At 35.7% G+C, this 20,678-nt stretch overlaps 1 protein-coding gene across 1 annotated transcript; it reads right to left on the reverse strand.

Annotated features, from left to right (window-relative positions):
• Nucleotides 1-6,249: 6,249 nt before the first annotated feature.
• LOC142618271 (wall-associated receptor kinase 2-like) lies at nt 6,250-12,842 on the reverse strand. Its single transcript, XM_075791178.1, has 3 exons — nt 11,834-12,842; nt 11,585-11,749; nt 6,250-7,773 (listed from the first exon to the last, which is right to left on the reverse strand). Exons 1-3 carry the CDS (start codon nt 12,693-12,695, stop codon nt 6,563-6,565), a joined length of 2,238 nt encoding a protein of 745 aa, XP_075647293.1. The 5' UTR covers nt 12,696-12,842; the 3' UTR covers nt 6,250-6,562.
• Between the last annotated feature and the right edge of the window lie 7,836 nt (nt 12,843-20,678).

Below are 20,678 nucleotides of genomic sequence, written 5' to 3' on the forward strand. Positions count from 1 at the left end.
TGGTGCCCTTTGATTGGTTCTTCTCTTTTGTTCTTCAAGTGCACTCATTGACCTGTGTGGACGATCAACTCAATGACGATTTTTTGTGCATCATCAATTGGCACTGTCTGTGGGGAAACGAGTGATCAGCCATATCACAGCTCCTAAGACAAAGAGTTGCATGGTCCAGATAATCAATGGCTACCATCAACCAAGAGACCGAAAAACCACCTTTGATGGATGATCACCAAGAAAGGGACGACCAAGATGAAAGCATTTAAGTGGACTGATGAATGCCAAAGAGCATTTAAGGAACTGAAGACATACCTCGCATCTCCACCACTCATCAATCCATCCAAATTCAATGAAGAGATTTCCCTCTACTTGACCGTATCCTTCACAGTTATTAGTTCATCTCTCATCCAAAACGAAAATCGTGTGCAATTACCCGTATACTACACCAGTTGATCGCTTAGGGAAGCAGAAGAAAGATATCCCGTTATGGAGAAGTTAGCCTCAGCCCAAGCATTAGCTGATTTCGTCATCAAATTTATTATGAACAAGGCGGAAGGCAGGGGGGCAGCAGCTCCATGGAAGGTTTGAACGAATGAATCATCCAACAGACATGCTGGAGGGATCGGGGTAGTCCTACAATCTTTTGAAGAGGAAGTCATAGAGTGCACCATCCAACTCCAGTTCCTGATGGCTAATAATGAAGCTAAGTACAATGCTGTACTATCAACAAAGACTACGAAACCAAAGGAGAGTGAATGAAGTACCTTAGCCTTGTCAAGAGATAGACAGATCAAAATTTTGCAGTAGAAATTGTACAAGTCCCAAGGGAAGAAAAGAACATGTTGATCGATTGGCCAAGGCTGCATCTACTGAACACAAAACTATTGGTTGTCACTAAGGAACTGGAAATACAAGTGATACCAGAAAGTATTGGTTGGATGATTCCAATCACCTTCTACCTTAAGAATGGGACACTTCTAGAGGACTACAACGCGTTCAGCAGGTTGAAAGGTCGGGCATCATACGTCTAGGGGCAGTGTACGAGTGGCCTATCATGCAGAAGGATGCCCAATACTACGTAAAAGCATACGAAAAATGCTAACGCTTCAGCAAGACCTCATGGCTAAACACTACAAAAGAAAGCCTACGAGCACCTAATCCTCATCCCAATGGGATGGATCGACAACCAAGGGTATCGATGATCAAGGATGCCAATGGCACCTGATTCTCATCCAAAACTAAGTCCAACCTATGGGATGGACTAACGATCAAGGATGCCTACGGGCACTTGATCCTTATTAAAAATTTACGTCCGACCTATGGGTGGAAGGACGAACCAAGTCACCCACAAGTGCCTTGGTCAGAATTCTATGTCTTCCTACCTACGAGTGGATGGACGAACCAAGTCACTCACAAGTGCCTTGATACAAAATTTAAGTCCTACCTACTGGTGGAAGGACGAACCAAGCCACTCACAGGTGCCTAGGTCAAAATTCTACGTCTTGCTACCTATGGGTGGATGGACAAACCAAGTCACCCATAAGTGCTTTAGTCAAATTGTTAAGTCTTCCTACCTACTGGTGGAAGGATGAACCAAGCCACTCATAAGTGCCTGGGTCAAAATTCTAAGTCTTGCTACCTATGGGTGGATGGACAAACCAAGTCACCCATAAGTGCTTTGGTCAAAATGCTAAGTCTTCTTACTTACTAGTGGAAGGACGAACCAAGCCACTCATGAGTGCCTTGGAAAAAATTCCAAATCTTCCTACTTACAAGTGGATGGACGAACCAAGTCACCCACAAGTGCCTTGGTCAAAATTCTAAGTCTTTTTACCTACGGGTGGACGGACGAACCAAGTCACCCACAAGTAACTTGGTACAAAATTTAAGTCCTACCTACTGGTGGAAGGACGACCCAAGCCACTCACATGTGCCTTGGACAAAATTCTAAGTCTTCCTACCTACGGGTGGACGAATGAACCAAGTCACCCATAAGTGCCTTGGTCAAAATGCTAAGTCTTCCTACCTACTGGTGGAAGGACGAACCAAGCCACTCAAGAGTGCTTTGGACAAAATTCTAAGTCTTCCTACCTATGGGAGGACGAACGAACCAAGTCACCCAAAAGGCCTTAGTCAAAATTTAAGTCCTACCTACAGGTGAAAGGACGAACCAAGCCACTCATGGGTGCCTTGGTGAAAATATAAGTCTTCCTACCTACAAGTGGAAGGAAGAACCAAGCCACTCACAAGTGCTTTGGTCAGAATTCTAACTCTTCCTACCTAGAGGTGGATGAACGAACCAAGTCACTCATAAGTGTCTTGGTAAAAAATTCAAGTCCTACCTATAGGTGGAGGGACGAACCAAGCCACTCAAGAGTGCCTTGGAGAAAATTCTAAGTCTTCCTACCTACAGAAGGACGGATGAACCAAGTCACCCAAAAGTGCCTTGGTCAAAATATAAGTCCTACCTACGTGTGGAAGGACGAACCAAGCCACTCATGGGTGTCTTGGTAAAAATATAAGTCTTCCTACCTACTGGTGGAAGGACGAACAATGCCACTCACAAGTGCCTGGGTCAGAATTCTAAGTCTTCCTACTTATGGGTGGATGAACGAACCAAGTCACTCATAAGTGCCTTGGTAAAAATTCAAGTCCTGCCTACGGGTGGGAGGATGAACCAAGCCACTCAAGAGTGCTTTGGACAAAATTCTAAGTTTTCCTACCTAAGGGAGGTCGGACGGACCAAGTCACCCAAAAGTGCCTTGGTCAAAATTTAAGTCTTACCTACGGGTGGAAGGATGAATGAAGCCACTCACAAGTGCCTGGGTCAGAATTCTAAGTCTTCCTACCTACGGCTGGATTTACAAACCAAGTCACTCATAAGTGCCTTGATAAAAATTCAAGTTCTTCCTACGGGTGGAAGGATGAACCAAGCCACTCAAGAATGCCTTAGACAAAATTACCTACGGGAGGATGGACGAACCAAGTCACCCAAAAGTGCCTTGGTCAAAGTTTAAGTCTTACCTACGGATGGAAGGACGAACCAAGCCATTCATGGGTGCCTTGGTAAAAATATAAGTCTTCCAATGTACGGGTGGAAGGACGAACCAACCCACTCACAACTGCCTTGGTCAGAATTCTAAGTATTCCTACCTACTAGTGGATGAACGAACCAAGCCACTGATAAGTGTCTTGGTAAATAATTTAAGTCCTACCTACGGGTGGAAGGACGAACCAAGGCCACTCACAAGTGGCTTGGACAAAATTCTAAGTCTTTCTACCTACAGGTGGATGGACGAACCAAGTCACCCACAAGTGCCTTGGTAAAAAATTTAAGTCCTACATACGGGTGGGTAAACGAATTAAGACACCAATGAGTTTCTTGGTCAAAAGTCTAAGTCTTCCTACCTACGGGAGGAAGGACAAACTAAGCCACTCCTGGATGCCTTGGTCAAAAATCTAACTCCTTCTACCTAAGGGGTGGACGGACGAAACAAGCCCTTCACAAGTGCCTTGCTAAAAATTTAAATCCTCTTAGCTATGGGTGGACTAACAAACCAATCCACTAACAAGTACCTTGGTAAAAGATCTAGATCTTCCAACCTACAGGGTGATGAACGATCCAAGAGATCCTCCAAAGATGATTGACTCAAATAGAAATCATCGAACCAAGTCAACAAGGTGACAAACGACCCTCCAAAAAATTTTCTAAATCCATAGAATAGACTGATACAACCTAGTATCCAAAATTTACTAAGTCCATAGAATGGACGGATACAAATTAGTAACCAAAATTCACTACGCCCATAGAACGGACAGATACAAACTAGTATAAAAAATTTATATAATCCACAAAGTGGACAGATGTCACAAGATGGATGGATATATGTACTAAGTCCACAAAATGAATACGTGTCAAAAAGCATCCAAATTTATGTCCACAGGATGGACGGATACACTAAGTCCACGAGGTGGACGGATGAATGATATAGAATGAAGTACATCTGATTTATTAACAAATCCACAAGGTGGATGGATGATGAAACGTACCTAAGTTATTACCAAGTCCACAAGAAGGACGGGTGAGGAATACTTGAATGTATCTGAGTATCAGAAAAGTAGTGTATGGTGCACACATTGAGCGTCATTATGACATGGACGGAAAGTCTTGATTTTGTCATGATAATTTCAATTTATCGTACCAAGAGAAGTCTTTTGTGGTTTGTCTTGGTATGAATAACTATAATCAAAGGGTATGTGGAACCAAAAAGAATCCACACTAAATCAAATGGTACAGTCATGGATTTATGTCATTCAGGCCGTCCTTTTGAACTACATATACATTCAGGGTACGAATTTTCATAAAAGGATTCTTCCATCCTGAAATGAGCTCGGCCTTTAATTCTTTGCATTGGACCTTTTCTTTTCCTTGGGGCTCCTTGCTTGTTCTCTTGCATCTTGTGGTTTGTCACTTGTGCGTGTGTTTGGCTACTTTCCAGTTTCCACCGAATTCTCCAATCTCTAATTTATGGTGCCCTTTTCACGATGTGTCGTTGGCCAGTTTCTCTCCTTCGTCGGTGTGGATGTGTGGTTATAAATAGATAATCAATCAGTTTGCTACCAAGTAGCAACAAGAAATACAACAATTTTTGCCAAAATGATCTTCACAACAACCATATATACCGAACGTGTTTCGTGTGTTGAAATGTATGGCTTGTGGTGCATGTTGATGCTATTGCCAGCTAGTCGATCTAGAATATGTATCACGTGGGATTGTGTTTCACAAAAGTTTGTCTCAACATGACCAATGCAATAAACACCATGTGCTCTGAAGGGAATGAAAATCACATATCCAATCCTGTGTGTTCAATTTTATTCTTCATGACATAATATTATTATTGTCATATATAAATATATATATTTATATTTATATTGTAAAAAAAAATTGCGCGGGAGACGAAGCAATGCCTCGAAAAATAAATGCACCCGCTCTGAACGCGCCACGTATACCCTCAACTACCTTATCAATCAAAGCGTAACTCCCAAGGAAAGAGACGACGGCTGCAAGAATTTGTCACCCCATGAGTCCATTCAGGGTAAAACTGAAGGACCCATGTGTTGAGGGGGTAGCTGATAAGGGTATTTATAGATCTAAAAAGCTGACAACACAAAGCACAAGTGAACGGACCAAATGTCTAATTGTTTAGCCTGACAAGCCCACCTTGCAACATAGTAGATGGTTCTATTAGGCTAACGACATGACAAGATTGATGAACACATTTCCGTGGGCAAACGGATCCAGAGGAAGCGAACCTCAATTAGACAGACCTCAATATGGATGGGCCCAACAAAGTGGATGGGTCTTAGGCGGACTGACCCAAGAAAGGGGGACGCATGGTACTCACGTACATGGCTCCCACGTGGCTGGAAGTGCTCATCAAGAATCCTCATATGGAAAAGCGTTGCACCATACGCTTAATCATAATTGAGGGTTATCTACAAGGAAGACCATCTCGAAAAATCCAGAAATTTGATGGAGAGTTCTCCCCATAAAGAAAAGCCTTCCTCCTCAAGAAATTAAGGTCAAATCTACACCACTATATAACCCCCTAAAACCCTCTCTCACAAAGGTACGAACAATTTCTCTAAAGCTCATACTTTCTAGCATTAGTGGAGCTCTCTTTCGACTTAACCTTTGGAGGGTCTTTGGCCAGTACCCCACCGGTGCCCTTTGATTGGTTCTTCTCTTTTGTTCTTCAGGTGCCCCATTGACACATGTGGACGATCAGCTCAATGACGATTTTTTATGCATCCTCAGAACTCTAAATCTCTTTACCAAGTTATAAGAGTAAATGAGCTAAGTTCGAATTCATTGCTAAAGTTATTCTTTTAATGTACAAAATAATACCATGATGGTAATTGATATTCTCAGCTGTGAGAGTCAAAGTTTGACAATCAGACATGGATTTTTAAGTGACAGCTTAGGCTAAATTCGGCCTATTCAATTTTCATATGGTTCAGGTGAAAGTTTTTATTGTTATTTTAATTTTAAGCTAGCATTTCAGCCCTTGGAAGTTTGAGCGAGAGAAGAATTTTATTATACATTTATTATTTTCTTTGTTAAATTTATTGTTGTATAGCTCCCACAAAAATTTAGACCCAAATATGGCCTTCAATGGGAGATCTCAACCTCCTAAAGTAGAGTATTAAGCACAATGAATTAGTTGATATTGAAAATCACTTAGGCATCAAGAATTTTATAGTTCAACTAGTATTTTTTAATATTTCTAACAAAAATATCAAAGACTCACATTTTTCCTTCCCAGTGATCAAATTATCAAACAAAGCCAAAAAAAAAAAAAAAAAAAATACCACCAAGACATTTTCAGTGGCAGTGCATGTTCCTTCATCCATGTGCCAAATTTTATCTGGTCTACACCATGTGTATAATGTCATACACAAAACAAACCAATCTACATATTCAAATATAATGTCATAGATAAGTTCAATCGCACCCCCAATTCTATCATTTAATCTAAAATGATTATAGCTACGGTGGACTAACTAATTATCTCCCGCCATCTAATGGTTTCAATACTTGGTTTGTCATGCTATCGTACCCTGTAGTTGTACTGGTAGAAAAATTTGTGTCAACATCAATGTTGAATGATTGAGTAGGTGCACTGAGCAAGTACTCAGTCTCTTCTGTATAGACATTAGCATTTCCCCAAGGATGTTTTTCCATGATAACCAAGCCATCTAGTTCCATTGCCACTTCCTTCATAGAAGGCCTATCCTCGCCTCTCACATTTAAGCACCTTTTTGCAATATTAGCAACTTCCTTTAGTAGCTTAATATTACCCTCATTGACAATGTTATCCTCAAGAATTTGAAGTAGGCGGTCATCTTTTATTGCAGAAACAAAATACTTTGCTAGATTTCTGTCACTTTCCGGCATATTGAAAGAAAGTGCCATCCTACCTGTCAGAAGCTCTGCCAAAACAACACCAAAGCTATAGACATCACTTTTTTCTGTTAGTTGACTAGTATGGAAGTATTCTGGGTCCATGTATCCGAAAGTTCCTTGCACCAGTGTGTTTAATTCTGTTTCATCAAGAGGAATCAACCTAGAGGCTCCAAAGTCAGACACTTTTGCTGTGAAGTTATCATCTAATAATATATTTGCAGTTTTAACATCTCTGTGTATGATTGGCACAGAAGTTGCAGAATGTAAGTATGCAAGTGCTCCTGCAGTTTCTGCTGCAATCTTCAAACGCTTTTCCCATGAAAGTAATAATGACCGACCATTATCATGAATGTGCTCAGAAAGAGTCCCATTTGTGATGAATTCATAAACTAGTAAGGGTACTTCTGTTTCCAGACAACAACCTAATAGCTTAACCACATTTCGATGGATAATTTGAGTAAGCACAGTTATCTCATTTACGAATTGTTCAACCTGGCTCTGACTACCAATTTTAGACTTCTTAATAGCAATCACTTTGTTATTTGGTAATATTCCTCTGTATACTGTTCCATAGCCTCCTTGGCCAAGGACTCTTTTCTCATCATAGTTGTTGGTGGCATTTTCAAGCTCTTCTGCACTATAAATTCTGGCTGTCTCCATAGACCCGCTGTGACTAGATAGTTTTTGTTGTAGGAGTAAGCCACCATTTTGTTGGAAGAATTTTTCTTTGAGCTTGATGAGCTTTCTTTTTTTCAGTCCCCAATATATCCATGAACCTCCCACAAGTAATACTAAAAGGCCAACACTGATACCTGCACACATTCAGACGTGCATTTTAAAGTTGTGGAAGTTTTTAACATTTTTATATATCTCGAAACCTTTAAGAACTAAATATTTAACATATGTATCATATGAAAATGACTCAGTTAATATTTGAATTACAAAGTAGTTAATGACTACCGCATCAGAATATATTTTCCATCAACTCTCGATTGTGGTTCACCAGTTGAAATAGAATTGGTGAACCAAAATTTTGAATCGGAGTCATTTTTTAAAATCTTGATATTCTTTCTTATTTGAGAAGCAGCCAAATTAACCTTGAATTTTGATTTTATCCTTATTGTGACTAGTAGGGAGAAAACAGAGAAATAGAGAATGGAAGCAATGTTTAAGTTGGTTCGGCCTATTTAACAACATTCCTCTACAACGGATTAACTATCTTTACTATATTGAATTATTTATACAAAAAACCTAATAAAGAGTATCTATATGAAAACGTTAGGCATAAAGTTGATACCTTATCCTAAAATCACCATGGTAGTCCGTGAAATTCTACGAAACCACAATTTAATATATTTACAGTATATCTTATTGTATTTTAGTATTTTCCCCTCAAACTCCAGATGATATCTTAAAGATAACTTAAGTTTAGAATTTAGAGTTGTAAAGAATATCTGACTAGATTGGACCAAGTAAGATGTGTAGATGACCAATACCAATGTGGAATGGAATACACGAAACAAATGTCAACAGCATTAGACAACATGATCAACAACGGATAGATATCAAGAAATGGCTGCTATGGTTTAAATGATGATGGTTACACCAGTGTCTGTTTAGTAGCTATATGGATTATAATGGATTTTTGGTTATGTTGGAGTGTTCTTGAGAAGTTGCAATGGTTTTTGAGTAGACAATATTGATTGATATGTAACAATTCTTGGCTGGTTATGTTTTTCATAAAATATAATATTTTATTTATTAAACATTCATTTGTATTCCATTATTAATTTATATTTAATTATTTTAGCATTGTTGATTTAAAGAAAAGAACCACAATTTCTTCCTTATTGTGTATATATAGTTAGCTAGTTAGTTGGTTATTTATAAAGTATCTATTTACTTCAAACATGGCTCAAGTATTGCATAAATTTTGTGAAATGAACCAAAGATTTAAATGAGCGAAATGTTTATTTGAATTGTAATTTTATGATATGTTGATATATGATTTTTGGATATTGGATCTATTTTGGAAGTTAATAATACAATTTGACCATACTTTGGATCCCATCCATGGGGTATACATTGGTAAATTTTTTCAAGGGCTTACCACCGACTTACGTGTGGTTATGGGTCTTGTTATGGAGATATAGTGTAACCATAGTTATAAAGATTATTAAGTACATAAAATCTTATTAGATTTCACATCATTTCAAGTCCAATTAAATTTTTTATGTTTTGGAATTCATTGCAAATTATATGTTAATTTTCAAACTAATGAGATACAATTTCTATTCTACCCAAAAAGAAAAAAAGAAAAAAAAGAAGAAGAGATACAATTTCTAAGCCTATGAGTTTGTCCTAAATTTTTTTATTTATTTTCTTGTATATATGCTTAATGTAACTAGATGGGATTGTGGCTACTTGTTGAGCTGTGAAACTCACCACTTTCTTTCTCTATTTCAAAATTTTTAAGTAGTAATAGGTTTGCGTTATCGGAAAGGTGGTGCCCATGAGAAGAGTAGTAGGATTTGATACTAATGTTAGTGACTATTGGAAGATTTGAAATTTTCACTTTTCTGCCGGTTGTAATAGTCTAGGAAATTTCATTTAACTATTGAAATATTAGCCAATTGGAATTGTTAATATTTGTTTATGAGAGAATAGTCAACAGAAGTTTTGCTTGTTTTTTAATTCTTAAAAAAAAAAAAGATTTGACTATAAATTAAACCACAACCAACAATATGAAAATGACATATGTTCTTGTCATGTGCAATATAATTACATTACTTATTGAAAGGGCCACTTGTGATAATCACTTTAATTGTAACATAAAAAAAACCATGTTAATTTTAATATATATATATTAACCTGTGTCATAATCAAAGCAATTCTGTAATTTATCGAAAACCCCTTTTAGAGACAGTGTGAATTACAACTTAACTCCAAAATTCTTTTACGGAAAATTAATAAAAGAAACAAATCTCATACGGGGAATATATCTTATTCAACTTTGAACTAGTTTTGCTCTTTTTTGCACTAAAATTTTTCCTAAATTGAAAAAAAATTAAAAATTGGTTATATTTTTTTTAGTTTGTCAGGTTCCACAAGGATTAAGGTGATGATTACTCTACAAGTATAAGTATTTGTGGGATATGGGAGATAAGAGTCGGAGTTTAAGTCTCTAGAAGAGAGCTTCATACGCATATATATTTAGATTATGTTAGAGTATAATTTCTATTTTGTATATAAAAAAAGTGTCGAAATTCAAATACCCTCTAAAATTATCTGGGCATCAAAATACTTTTTATATGAACCAAAAGACCGTTTAGTACATTTTCTATAAAAAGAAAAGAAAGAAAAGACAGTTTAGTACCCCAAAAAAAGAAAAAAACTCTAGAAAAATGATAGAGATTTTTGTTAAATTGAGTCTATCTATTAAATGTTATTTTTGCATAAATAATCTATTTTATCAAATTTCCTAAATAAATTTGGAAGTTCAAATAGATTTGAAAGTATAATTTAGGTGAACACACTATAATATATGAGTTGATATGCTATTGAAACTTCCAAGTTTATTTTGGGGCTTTAGGGTTTGTTTATTTTACTTATTTAATTAGATACAATTTTATTTTAGATAAATTATTAAAAAAATAAATTAATGAAAATAAGTTCATTAAGGCATAACCTACCAAAATTTTAAAGATATATGGGCCAGGCATGATGGGAGTGATGGATTGTTCAAGAAGGAATGGAATCATGTTATGGTTGGGCTTTGGTTTGTGTTTAAGTCTTGATACAACGGGAAGTTTCCTATGGTGCATCTCTATTTATATTGGACTTTAATTGCAGGTTGAGTTTGTGAGCTTTGTTTACAAATTTGGAATTTCGCTGTATTTGACAGTTTCGGCTTCTTTAAAATATGGGCCCAAGATTGTTAAATGGTCACCGTTCCGGTTTTTGCAATGATGGGGTCATAATCACTCTAATTTCTCCGCCATCATTGCACAAACCACTATCATTGCAAAAGGTTTGAAATTTCTTCGCTTTGATAGATTCCACAGTTACATAAGACTATTTACTATACGAGTTTTGTGTTTGTCGTTTGGTCGAAATTAAGCATATTTTGATTTCACATCTCTGAATGAGACCTCAATAATTAATCTATCAATACTCATTAATAAATATTTTTCTATGGTGAGCTTATTTACAAGTTTCAAAACATTAGCTTTTTGTTAATGAACTACTATAATTTTTAGAATTATTTTTGTTTTTTAAAAACAAAAATAGAACAATTATTTTGCAGTTTTGTTTTATTGTTGAATAATGAACCAATAACAAAATAAGCTCTATCCAAAATCCAAGTCTTAAACAGAGCAAAAACCAAATTATTAATTAGTATTTTAGTCAATTCTAGTGATTCTTTTTTGGATGAATAAGAATTTTTTATTCAGACAGGAAAAAACCTGCTAGGCAGGAAACGACACAAGCAATCGCACAAGCTACTATCCTAATGAATGTCCTTCTATAAAATATTAAATCAAATATCATTTAATTTTCTAATCCATGCGTGTATTCTATTAATAATAATAACAATAACAGAATTAATTTTTATATACTTACCTAGTGTAATAATGATTAGGTTGGATTGGCTCACTTTAGCACGGCAACCAGTTCCATTTTTCAACCCATCGCCTTCGTACCCCTTTGGACAATTGCAATAGAAACTCCCAGGAATGTTATGACATTCTTTGTCACAGGGGTTTGAATTTTCGCACTCATTAATATCTGAGACACAATGCAACATAATAAACTCAGTCAATTGAAGGAGATAAAAATAAACCATCTAGTAAATTAAATGTATATTAGTACCATAGCAACCATGGAGGAGGTATGGGTTTCCTTGAAAGCCAGAAGAGCAATTGCAACGATATCCAGGACTGTTGTCGGATTCATAACATGTACTATTTTCTGCTTTACATGCATAGCTTACTGAATTTCTTTGAGCATCTAGGCATGTCTCATGCCCGACTGCCCAATCAAGCACCACAGGAACGGTATCATTCTTAAAATTTGTAAGATCTAAAGAGGAAAAGTTGTATGCATTTTCTTCCACTACAAAACCGATATCACATGGATTGAATTCGAGAACTTTGGAGTGGTTGTCAAGGCTCTCCAAAACCACAATAAAATCTGTTACACCTTTAGGGATAGGAGTCTGGCAGCAGCCAATGCCAGAGCAAGACCCGGTATCCACACTTTCAATGTTGTCACAGAGTGATAGGCATCCCGTTGTATAGTTCTTTCCATCTATATTTCCAATAAGCGCCAGAGTGTCACAACCAATGGCTGTGAACATGTTCCTCTCGTGTGAGATAGGAAAATTTGGAGACGTAAGTGAGGAATAACTGTTGCTGAAATTAAGCCCTGACTTGTTGTAGCAATCACGTGCTACGAATGTTGAGACTCGCAGTTCACCATCCAGCGAGATGTTGAGAACTTGTAGATTACCATAGCCCAGAAAAGGCATTGGAGGGTTGAAATGAGTGTCGTTACAAATGATGAGAAAAGACTCTTCAAGGTAACAGCCCTCCTTTGTTCCAAATGGGTAGGGGATGTTAAGTGATCCACAATTCTGCATGCAGTTCGAATTTGGTTGAGATGCTGCTGTTGCTGCTAAAATTATCAACCCAAGTAACTGAAGTTGTGGAAAAAGCATTCCACTAAAAGCCATGGATTCTTTTTTTCTTTGTCTATGTGCTTTTGTAAAAAATTGGTACTTTCTTTTGTGCAATACCCTTGAATGGCCCCTTTATAGAAGGACCTTTCGCTAGACTCAGTCCCTGATGGAGGTGTATATCGGGTTTCTTGGTGACTTTGTTTCTCAGCAGAGCGATTGATTCTATTGTGTTTGGATGTGCTAAACCTTTAGAGATTCTGCTGATTTTGTAGGCACAGGGAAGGAAATAGTGAAATAACAAGTCAACGCGCCAATTTTTTTTTTTTTTTTTTTGAGAAAAAAAAATGTATTATTATGTTTTGGTGCATGTCTTTTTCTCGAGGTTGTCTCTATTTGTCTTAGTAAGCTACTGTACAAAAAACGAAGACTGACTTACTGAATAGTCAGTCTTGCACTTTGATGCATGCACCTTCAGTAAGTCAGTCTTCATTTTTTGGACGTTCTATGCACCTTGATGCATGCACCTTCAGTAAGTCAGTCTTCGTTTTTTGTACGCTAATTGGGCGAAATTTTTGAATTAGATACGAACTAAATCCGTGGTAGTACATCAATTTTGACTTAATCCATATGCTTTACTAAGTGATGGTGTGTAAATTGTAACTCAAGTTAGTTCGTCCAGATGGTGTTGAACCCTCGTCACTACTCCTGCAAAGTGGAACAAAGGTTCTCTTAAAGTGGTCACTAGTGTAGTGCCTGTCACAACGTCAGTATGTAGAAATCTTTTGAAAGAAATAAGAAAATTCTAAATATCAAAGATATCAGTGTAAAAGTATTCTATTTGGGTGAGAATTTTGTACTTTTTGTGTTTCTAATGAGCGTGTATATATATAGCTTTGTGGTTTCTAGCCGTTGGGGCCTTGATTGTGGTTTTAATACTATTTACATATTTAAAAATTATTTTATTACAGTGTTTTCAGTTTTCAGTAATAAACGGTACTCAAACAAACCAAGTCAATGCCCTAGTGTATTGATTAAAATTTAAAAATATAATCTTCTTCTTTTCTATTTATTTCAGTAAGCTAGTGTACAAAACATCCCCGCGTGGTTAATTTTTATTCGAATCAATGAAAGCCAATGTTTGAATTTTAGTCAATACTTTTTTATTAAAACACGAGGACTCGCTGAAGATGCATGCCTCCAGCCTATTTGTTCGAGGAAATGTCCCTTCTCTAGTCCTCTTCAAAGGAAGAATTCAGTTTATAATTCCCAGGCATTTGATATTGTATATTTGTATTGATCGGAAATTATGGACTTTGAGGTGTATATAGAATAGGGAAAAATGGGCATTTGCCCTTAACTTACAAACTATGCAATAAAATGTTCATATTTTGAAACTATTTAACAAAATGCTCCTGTTTTTTAAACCTGACAAAATCGAGTTACAAATAAAACTCAACATTAGCAATGTCGAGTTCTATACATATTTTACCACTCAATTTTATTGGAAAATTTAAGTAGAACTCGATTTTTAGGATATCAAATTTACACATAACTCGATTTTGTTAAAATTGAGTTTCAAAATAAAGACATTTAGTTGCATAATTTGTAAATTAAGCTCATTTTCTCCTATAGAATAGAACAGTCTTGAAAGCAATAATTGCTCTCACTTCGAAAGAGGATTTGTTATCGGTGAGTAGTCAATTCAGCTCTAAGATATAATAAAATCACCAACTACATACAACAGTTTTAGAAGTTTCCTCTTAAAAGAATTTCCTAGGCTCAGCAAAAAAAAAAAAAAGAAAAAAAAAATCCTAGGAAACTATATATTTGACTAAGTAATGTAAGAAAAATGCAAGTTGTAGTTCATAAAAAAATGGCAGTTGTAATAACTTATTTCTGGCCACAACTAACAGATCATGAGTAGTTTTAGTATAAAATTATAGCTTTTTTTTTTTTTTTAAGAACAAATACACATACAAGAGAGAGGGAAAGAAATTTAACTCAAAGACATTTCACAAACTCTACTCAAAAAGTAATAAAAAAAAATAAAAAAATAAAAAGGATTTGTATTCTCAAGGGTGGAGGAGGGGGGCAGGGGCAAGTGCCCCTCCTAAACTTAAAAAAAATTTCTCTAATAATATTATAATGACCTAAAATACCTTATTTCCACGACACAAAAGACAAAAAAAAATTTCTCAAATCACCATACCTTTTCTAAGTAGACTTCTACACCTACTACAATTCTAATATATAAAACCAATAGGTCCACTTAGTGATGATTAAAAAGAAAAAATAAAATAAATCTCTACATTGATTCATTGTATGGTAGTCTGAACACAAAAGCTTGATGGACTAGACAAAAACGTACTACAAGTCTACAACTATAAGGCCTTGGAAACAGAGGCAAGGGCAATGCAGGAAGGGGTTCAGCTAGCATGGGAGCTGGGGTTGAGGGAGATCATAATTGAAGGAGACGCCCAAGTAGTTATCAAAGCCTTGCTAAATCCTGAGTCTTGCCCGTGGTCTATTCAGAAAATAATTGAGGGCTGTTTGCAAAGCCTTAGCTGCTTTAAGGTGTGGACTGCATCCCATGTTAGCAGAAAAGGAAATGTAGCAGCTCATGTGATGGCTAGGATGGTCAAATCTATTGTGGATTGTTAAATATGGGTAGAAGATACTCCGCCCATTATTGCTGACCAAGTGCTCAAAGATGTAACAAATTTGTATCATGTTTTGGTCTAATCAAGTTCTATCCAGATTTCTAATAAAAAAAAAAAATAATAATAATAATAATAATAATATAAAACCGTGGGTTCCATTTGGTAATGATTAAAAAAATAAAAAATAACAACCTTGCTACTGGCTACACCTACACGAAATAGGATTAGTATAAGTCTGGAAAAAAGAAAAAAGTGTATATATAATGCAAACAAAGCACGCTTCCCATAAAAATAAAAAAATTATTTTCATATTCACACACTAAGTCTCCAAGAAGCAAGTATGATCCCTATGAATGCCATAGGAGTACAATACACATGGAAAAATAATAGGGAAAGGGAAGAATTAGTGTGTGGACGGCTTGACAGAGCCTTTGTTAATCAGGACTGGCTACACACTTATGAACATAGCAGTTTGGAAGCTTGACCAATATCAATTTCAGATCATGCTCCTTTAATATTAGATACCCATAAAAGGCAAACCTTTCAGAAAAGACCCCAAAGATTTGAAGCTATGCGGCTATTACACCCAAGCTACAAAAACTTTATTGAAGAGACATGGCAGGAAAAAATATCAGGTTTAGTTGCATATATACTGACAACAAAACTCAAGAGAGTGCAACAGGTATGTAATAAATGGAATAAAAATGACCTAGGAAATATCCATAAACCTCTAGCAGATTTGAAGAACCAATTGACGTATTTGCAAAATCAACATTACACCCCAGAGACAGTCAAACAAGAGAAAGAAAAACAGCAGGAACTACAACTATTGTTGGGTATGGAAGAATCCTTTTGGGCATAGAAAGCTAGAAAAGACTGGATACAAAAATGGGATAGAAATACAAAATATTTTCATGCTTTAGTAAAGTAAATGAGGATAAATAATCGTGTAGTTCGCATTAGACAAGACTCAGGGCAATGGTTGGAGGACAATGAATCTATCAAAACACATATTAGAGAACACTTGGAAAAGCTTTACCAAATGCTAGAAGAGATGAGCAAGGAAGACATACTAAGGAAGCTGGACAGTTACAATCTTTCGGGGTTATCTTTCATTCATAAGCAAGAACTAGACAAAGACTTCACAAAAAAGGAAGTTAAGGATGCTGTTTTTTAGTTGGGAGCCTGGAAGGCACCTAGACCAGATGGTATTCCTGCATTGGTTCCCCAAAAGTGTTGGAATACCATGGGACCTACAATTACACAAGCTACTCTTAGGTTTTTAAAATCAGGTTTCATCATTAAAGAACTCAACAACACTTTCATCACCTTGATCCCAAATTGCCAAAGTCCGCAAATGTTTGGAGACTTTAGACCAATCACCCTGTGTAACATTGCCTACAAGGTAGCATCGAAAGTTCTAGCAAACAGATTAAAACCCATTATGGAAGACATTATTACCCCATATCAGAATGCTTTCATCAAAGTCTTATAATTGCTCATGAATTACTCCATACCATAAAAACTAAGAAAAAAGGTTAAGCTCAATTTGCAGCTATAAAAGTAGACTTGAGTAAAGCTTATGACCGCCTAAGTTGGAATTTCTTAGAAGTTGTCCTCCAAAAACTGGGATTCAGCCAACTATGGATTAATTCTATTATGCAATGTGTAAGCACAGTAATCTACAGAATCCTAATCAATGGTGCACCAACTGAAAACATCAAACCAATAAGAGGTATCAGACAAGGTGATCTGCTCTCCACTTACCTCTTTATTCTTTGTGCTAATATTCTATCTTGCATGTTACTGGATATAGAGAATAAAGGACTCATACAGGGTATTGACTTACGAAAAGGTGAAATGCCTATATCACTCTTATTTTTTGCTGACGACATTCTTTTATTCATGAAACTAAACAAACAAACTCCAGAGCAATTGAAAGAGGTCTTGGAAAGCTTTTGTAAAGTGTCTGGGCAAAAAATAAATGATAGCAAATCCGTTATGATTGTCAGTCCAAATTGCAATTCGGTAGAAAGGGAAGATTTGCAACACAAGTTCAAGATTCAGATGAAAAACAAGATTGGGAAATATTTAGGGATTCCCATTGACCCATGTACCAAAATGAAAGACATAGGAAACCAAATCATTGACCGAATTCAAAGTAAACTACAAAATTGGAAAGGTAAGTTATTGTCCCAAGCAGGCAAACTCACTTTGATCAAATCAATCATGCAAGCTATGCCAATTTACACAATGTCAATACATCTCCTTCCAAAAGATACTTGCAAACAAATTGATAAAATAATGCGTTATTTTTGGTGGGCTGATAACATTGAGAAAAAAAAGATTTATACAATTGCTTGGGAAAAGATTTGCCAAACAAGATGCAATGGAGATCTTGGAATCAGGAAAACAGAAACATTCAATAAAGCCTTCGTAGCAAAACAATTCTGGAGGATAGGGAAAAATCCGCAATTGTTACTAGCCAAAACCTTGAAAAGCAAATGTTTCCCAAAAATCAACCATATATGGGAAATAGATCGAATTCCTAAAAACTCTAGCAAGATATAGAAAAATATATGGCAAACAAGGAACTCCTCGTTGGCGCAAGCAAAGTGGCAAGTGGGAAGAGGGGACAACATTAGATTGAGAGACTCCCTTTGGTACAAGCCAAGGAGTGCTGACTGTTTAGATCTTTTTCAACTATAGTATGGTACAGTTAAAGACCTTATGGATCCTATATCGGGGAATTGGAATAGTAATTTGATTAATACTGTTTATAATAGGACTGAAGCATAAGCTATCCTGAGCACAACTTTTTCCAAATTTGGAAACATTGATAAGGTAATCTAGCCCTTCTCTAGTAGCAGTGAATACCAAGTGAAGAAGGGCTACAAGATGTTAACGGCCTTAAATCAAGAAAATGCTAATCGTAATGACCACACAAGGAAAAAATGCTGGCTTAATCTATGGAAACTGGGGATTCCTTTTAGGGTGTCTACTTTCTTGTGGAAAATTCTTCACCATGGACTACCTACAAGAATCGAATTAGCCAAGAGGTAGATAATTACGGATGATACTTGTGCGGTTTATGGAGAAGACCAGGAAACTCTAGATCACCTATTCATGTCATGTCACTTTGACAGAGCTATATGGTATGGTGCTGCGCAAGGGCTGAGAACTCATCTGATATACACAACCGATATAGCTAACTAGATAAAGTCTCAAATTGAAAATTGTAATATAAAAAGTCAAAGGGATATAAAGATATTGATCGAACAAGGAGCGATTCTTTGGACAATTTGGAAGACAAGAAATAGAGCTATTTTTGAGAAACTAGAGCCAGACATCCATCAAGCTTTGCGTACAGTCCAAAGATTAAAGAGTGAATGGATGAAAGCAATGACTTTCCAAGAGCAACACCACTACGACTCACAAGAGAAAAGACATTACAGAAATTTCTCAAACTGTAAGGAATGGTAGATTTTAATTATCATAGGAAACAAAAACCTTCGCGGAAAAACAAATTGGGATGGAGGAGCCTTTGTGATTAAAAATCACTTAGGACAGTCCGTCAAGAAGGGATGTTTCTCACGGCATACGTGGAATAAGAATACTTGCAATCTTTTAATTATTCGCGAAGCACTCTACACTGCTTGGAAGGAAGGATATAGAAAAGCCATCTTACTTGTTAGCTCAGAAAACTTAGCTGATGAGCTGGCAACCATAAATACAATCAACAAGGAAGCCGAGATTCTCCTAGAAGATATCTAAACCCAAAAGAGAATGTTTCAGAGTCTACAAATCAAAGTTGCTCTTGAACCCATATTCAAAGAAGTCCAGCAATTGGCGAAGATGGCAACCTAGTCTTTTATGCACACTCTTTGATTTTCCATTGCTACAAAAAAGAAAAGTTGGGTTTTCAAGTCACACGTTCAAATATTCACAGGTATGCATACTCTTAATACTTTTCCTTTTATTTATTTATTTAATTTTTTGAAGAATCAAATTATATGTTTAAACTGTTTAAATTTAGATAAATCTCTTGATTTGACTATTCTTAACCTTAAATGTATAATTCAAATTATATATTTAAACTATTTGTATTTATAATGATCTCTTAATTTGATTATTCTTAATCATAAATTGGTAATTTTTTTTCTCTATTTTAATGATATGACGTATATATTTGTAGTTAATTGAGATTATGGAGAATTCCTGACAATAGTTATCCTTTTTTCTTTATGTTAGTTTCTATATGATAATTACATTATCATATAGTTGTTCATTTATTTTGTTATTAATATTGATTTTTTTTAGATTAATTTTTTACTTTCAATCTTATCTTTTAATCTTCCCCCCTATCATATAGTTGTTTATTTATTTTGTTATTAATATTGATTAATTTTTTTAGATTAACTTTTTACTTTCAATCTTGTCTATACCCCTGAAAGCTCAAAAACATGTAGCTGAAAGCTCAAAAACATTTAATACAAAATTCATGGGTTAATTGTCTATACCCCTAACTATTGGAGTTTTTTTGCTGAACATTGCAAAAAATCGAGTTTATTTGTGATATGAATACTGTTTAAACTTATTTGGGGAAATGAGGAGAGAAGCGAATTTCGGCAATGGTGTTGCCGAAATTTTGAGAAAAAGTAGGAGAGAGGTGAGAGAAATGATGTGACGGATGTGGGAGAGAGAAAAGGGAATTTCGGCAATGATATTGCCAAAAAAAACTGAATTTTGGCAATTGAATTGTCAAAATTGAAGGATTTAAAAAAAGAAAAAAAGAAAACTGAACTGTGGCAAGAGTAATACTACAACCACAAATTATTTTACCATATTTTTACAAACTATTGTTATGACCAATTTCTTACTAGTTCTTACCAAGGCCACCAATAATATCACTTTTTTATTTACCAATAATCACTCATCACGTCAGCAATTTATGAAAGTTTTTGTAAAAAATTTGTATCTCTAGCATTTTGCCAAAAGTGGAGGATTAAAAAAAAAAAAAAAACTCAATTGTGGCAATTGAATTGCCGAAATTGGAGCAGTAAAAAAAGTGTGGCTATAGCATTTTTTTTTACTCCTCCAATTTCAGCAATTCAATTGCCACAATTGAGTTTTTTTTTTTTTTTTTTTTTTTTCTAATCCTCCACTTTTGGCAAAATGCTATAGATACAAATTTTTTTACAAAAACTTTCATAAACTGCTGATGTGATAAGTGATTATTGGTAAATAAAAAAGTGATGTTATTGGTAGGCCTTGATGAGAATTAGTAAGAAATTGACCATAACAACAGTTTGTAAAAATATAGTAAAATAGTTTGTAGTCGTAGCATTACTCTTGCCACAGTTCAGTTTTCTTTTTT

The sequence above is a fragment of the Castanea sativa genome, chromosome 12 (genome assembly GCF_040712315.1).
Source record: "Castanea sativa cultivar Marrone di Chiusa Pesio chromosome 12, ASM4071231v1".
Lineage (NCBI taxonomy): Eukaryota > Viridiplantae > Streptophyta > Magnoliopsida > Fagales > Fagaceae > Castanea > Castanea sativa.

What these genes read in the sequence shown, in the direction of transcription:
- LOC142618271 (XM_075791178.1), bottom strand. Translation starts at nt 12,695, where the DNA reads ATGGCTTTTAGTGGAATGCTTTTTCCACAACTTCAGTTACTTGGGTTG. An exon ending in CCTCCTCCATGGTTGCTATG is followed by an intron (nt 11,750 to 11,833) that starts GTACTAATATAC and finishes ATTGTGTCTCAG; the next exon opens with ATATTAATGAGTGCGAAAAT. An exon ending in CCTAATCATTATTACACTAG is followed by an intron (nt 7,774 to 11,584) that starts GTAAGTATATAA and finishes GAATGTGTGCAG; the next exon opens with GTATCAGTGTTGGCCTTTTA.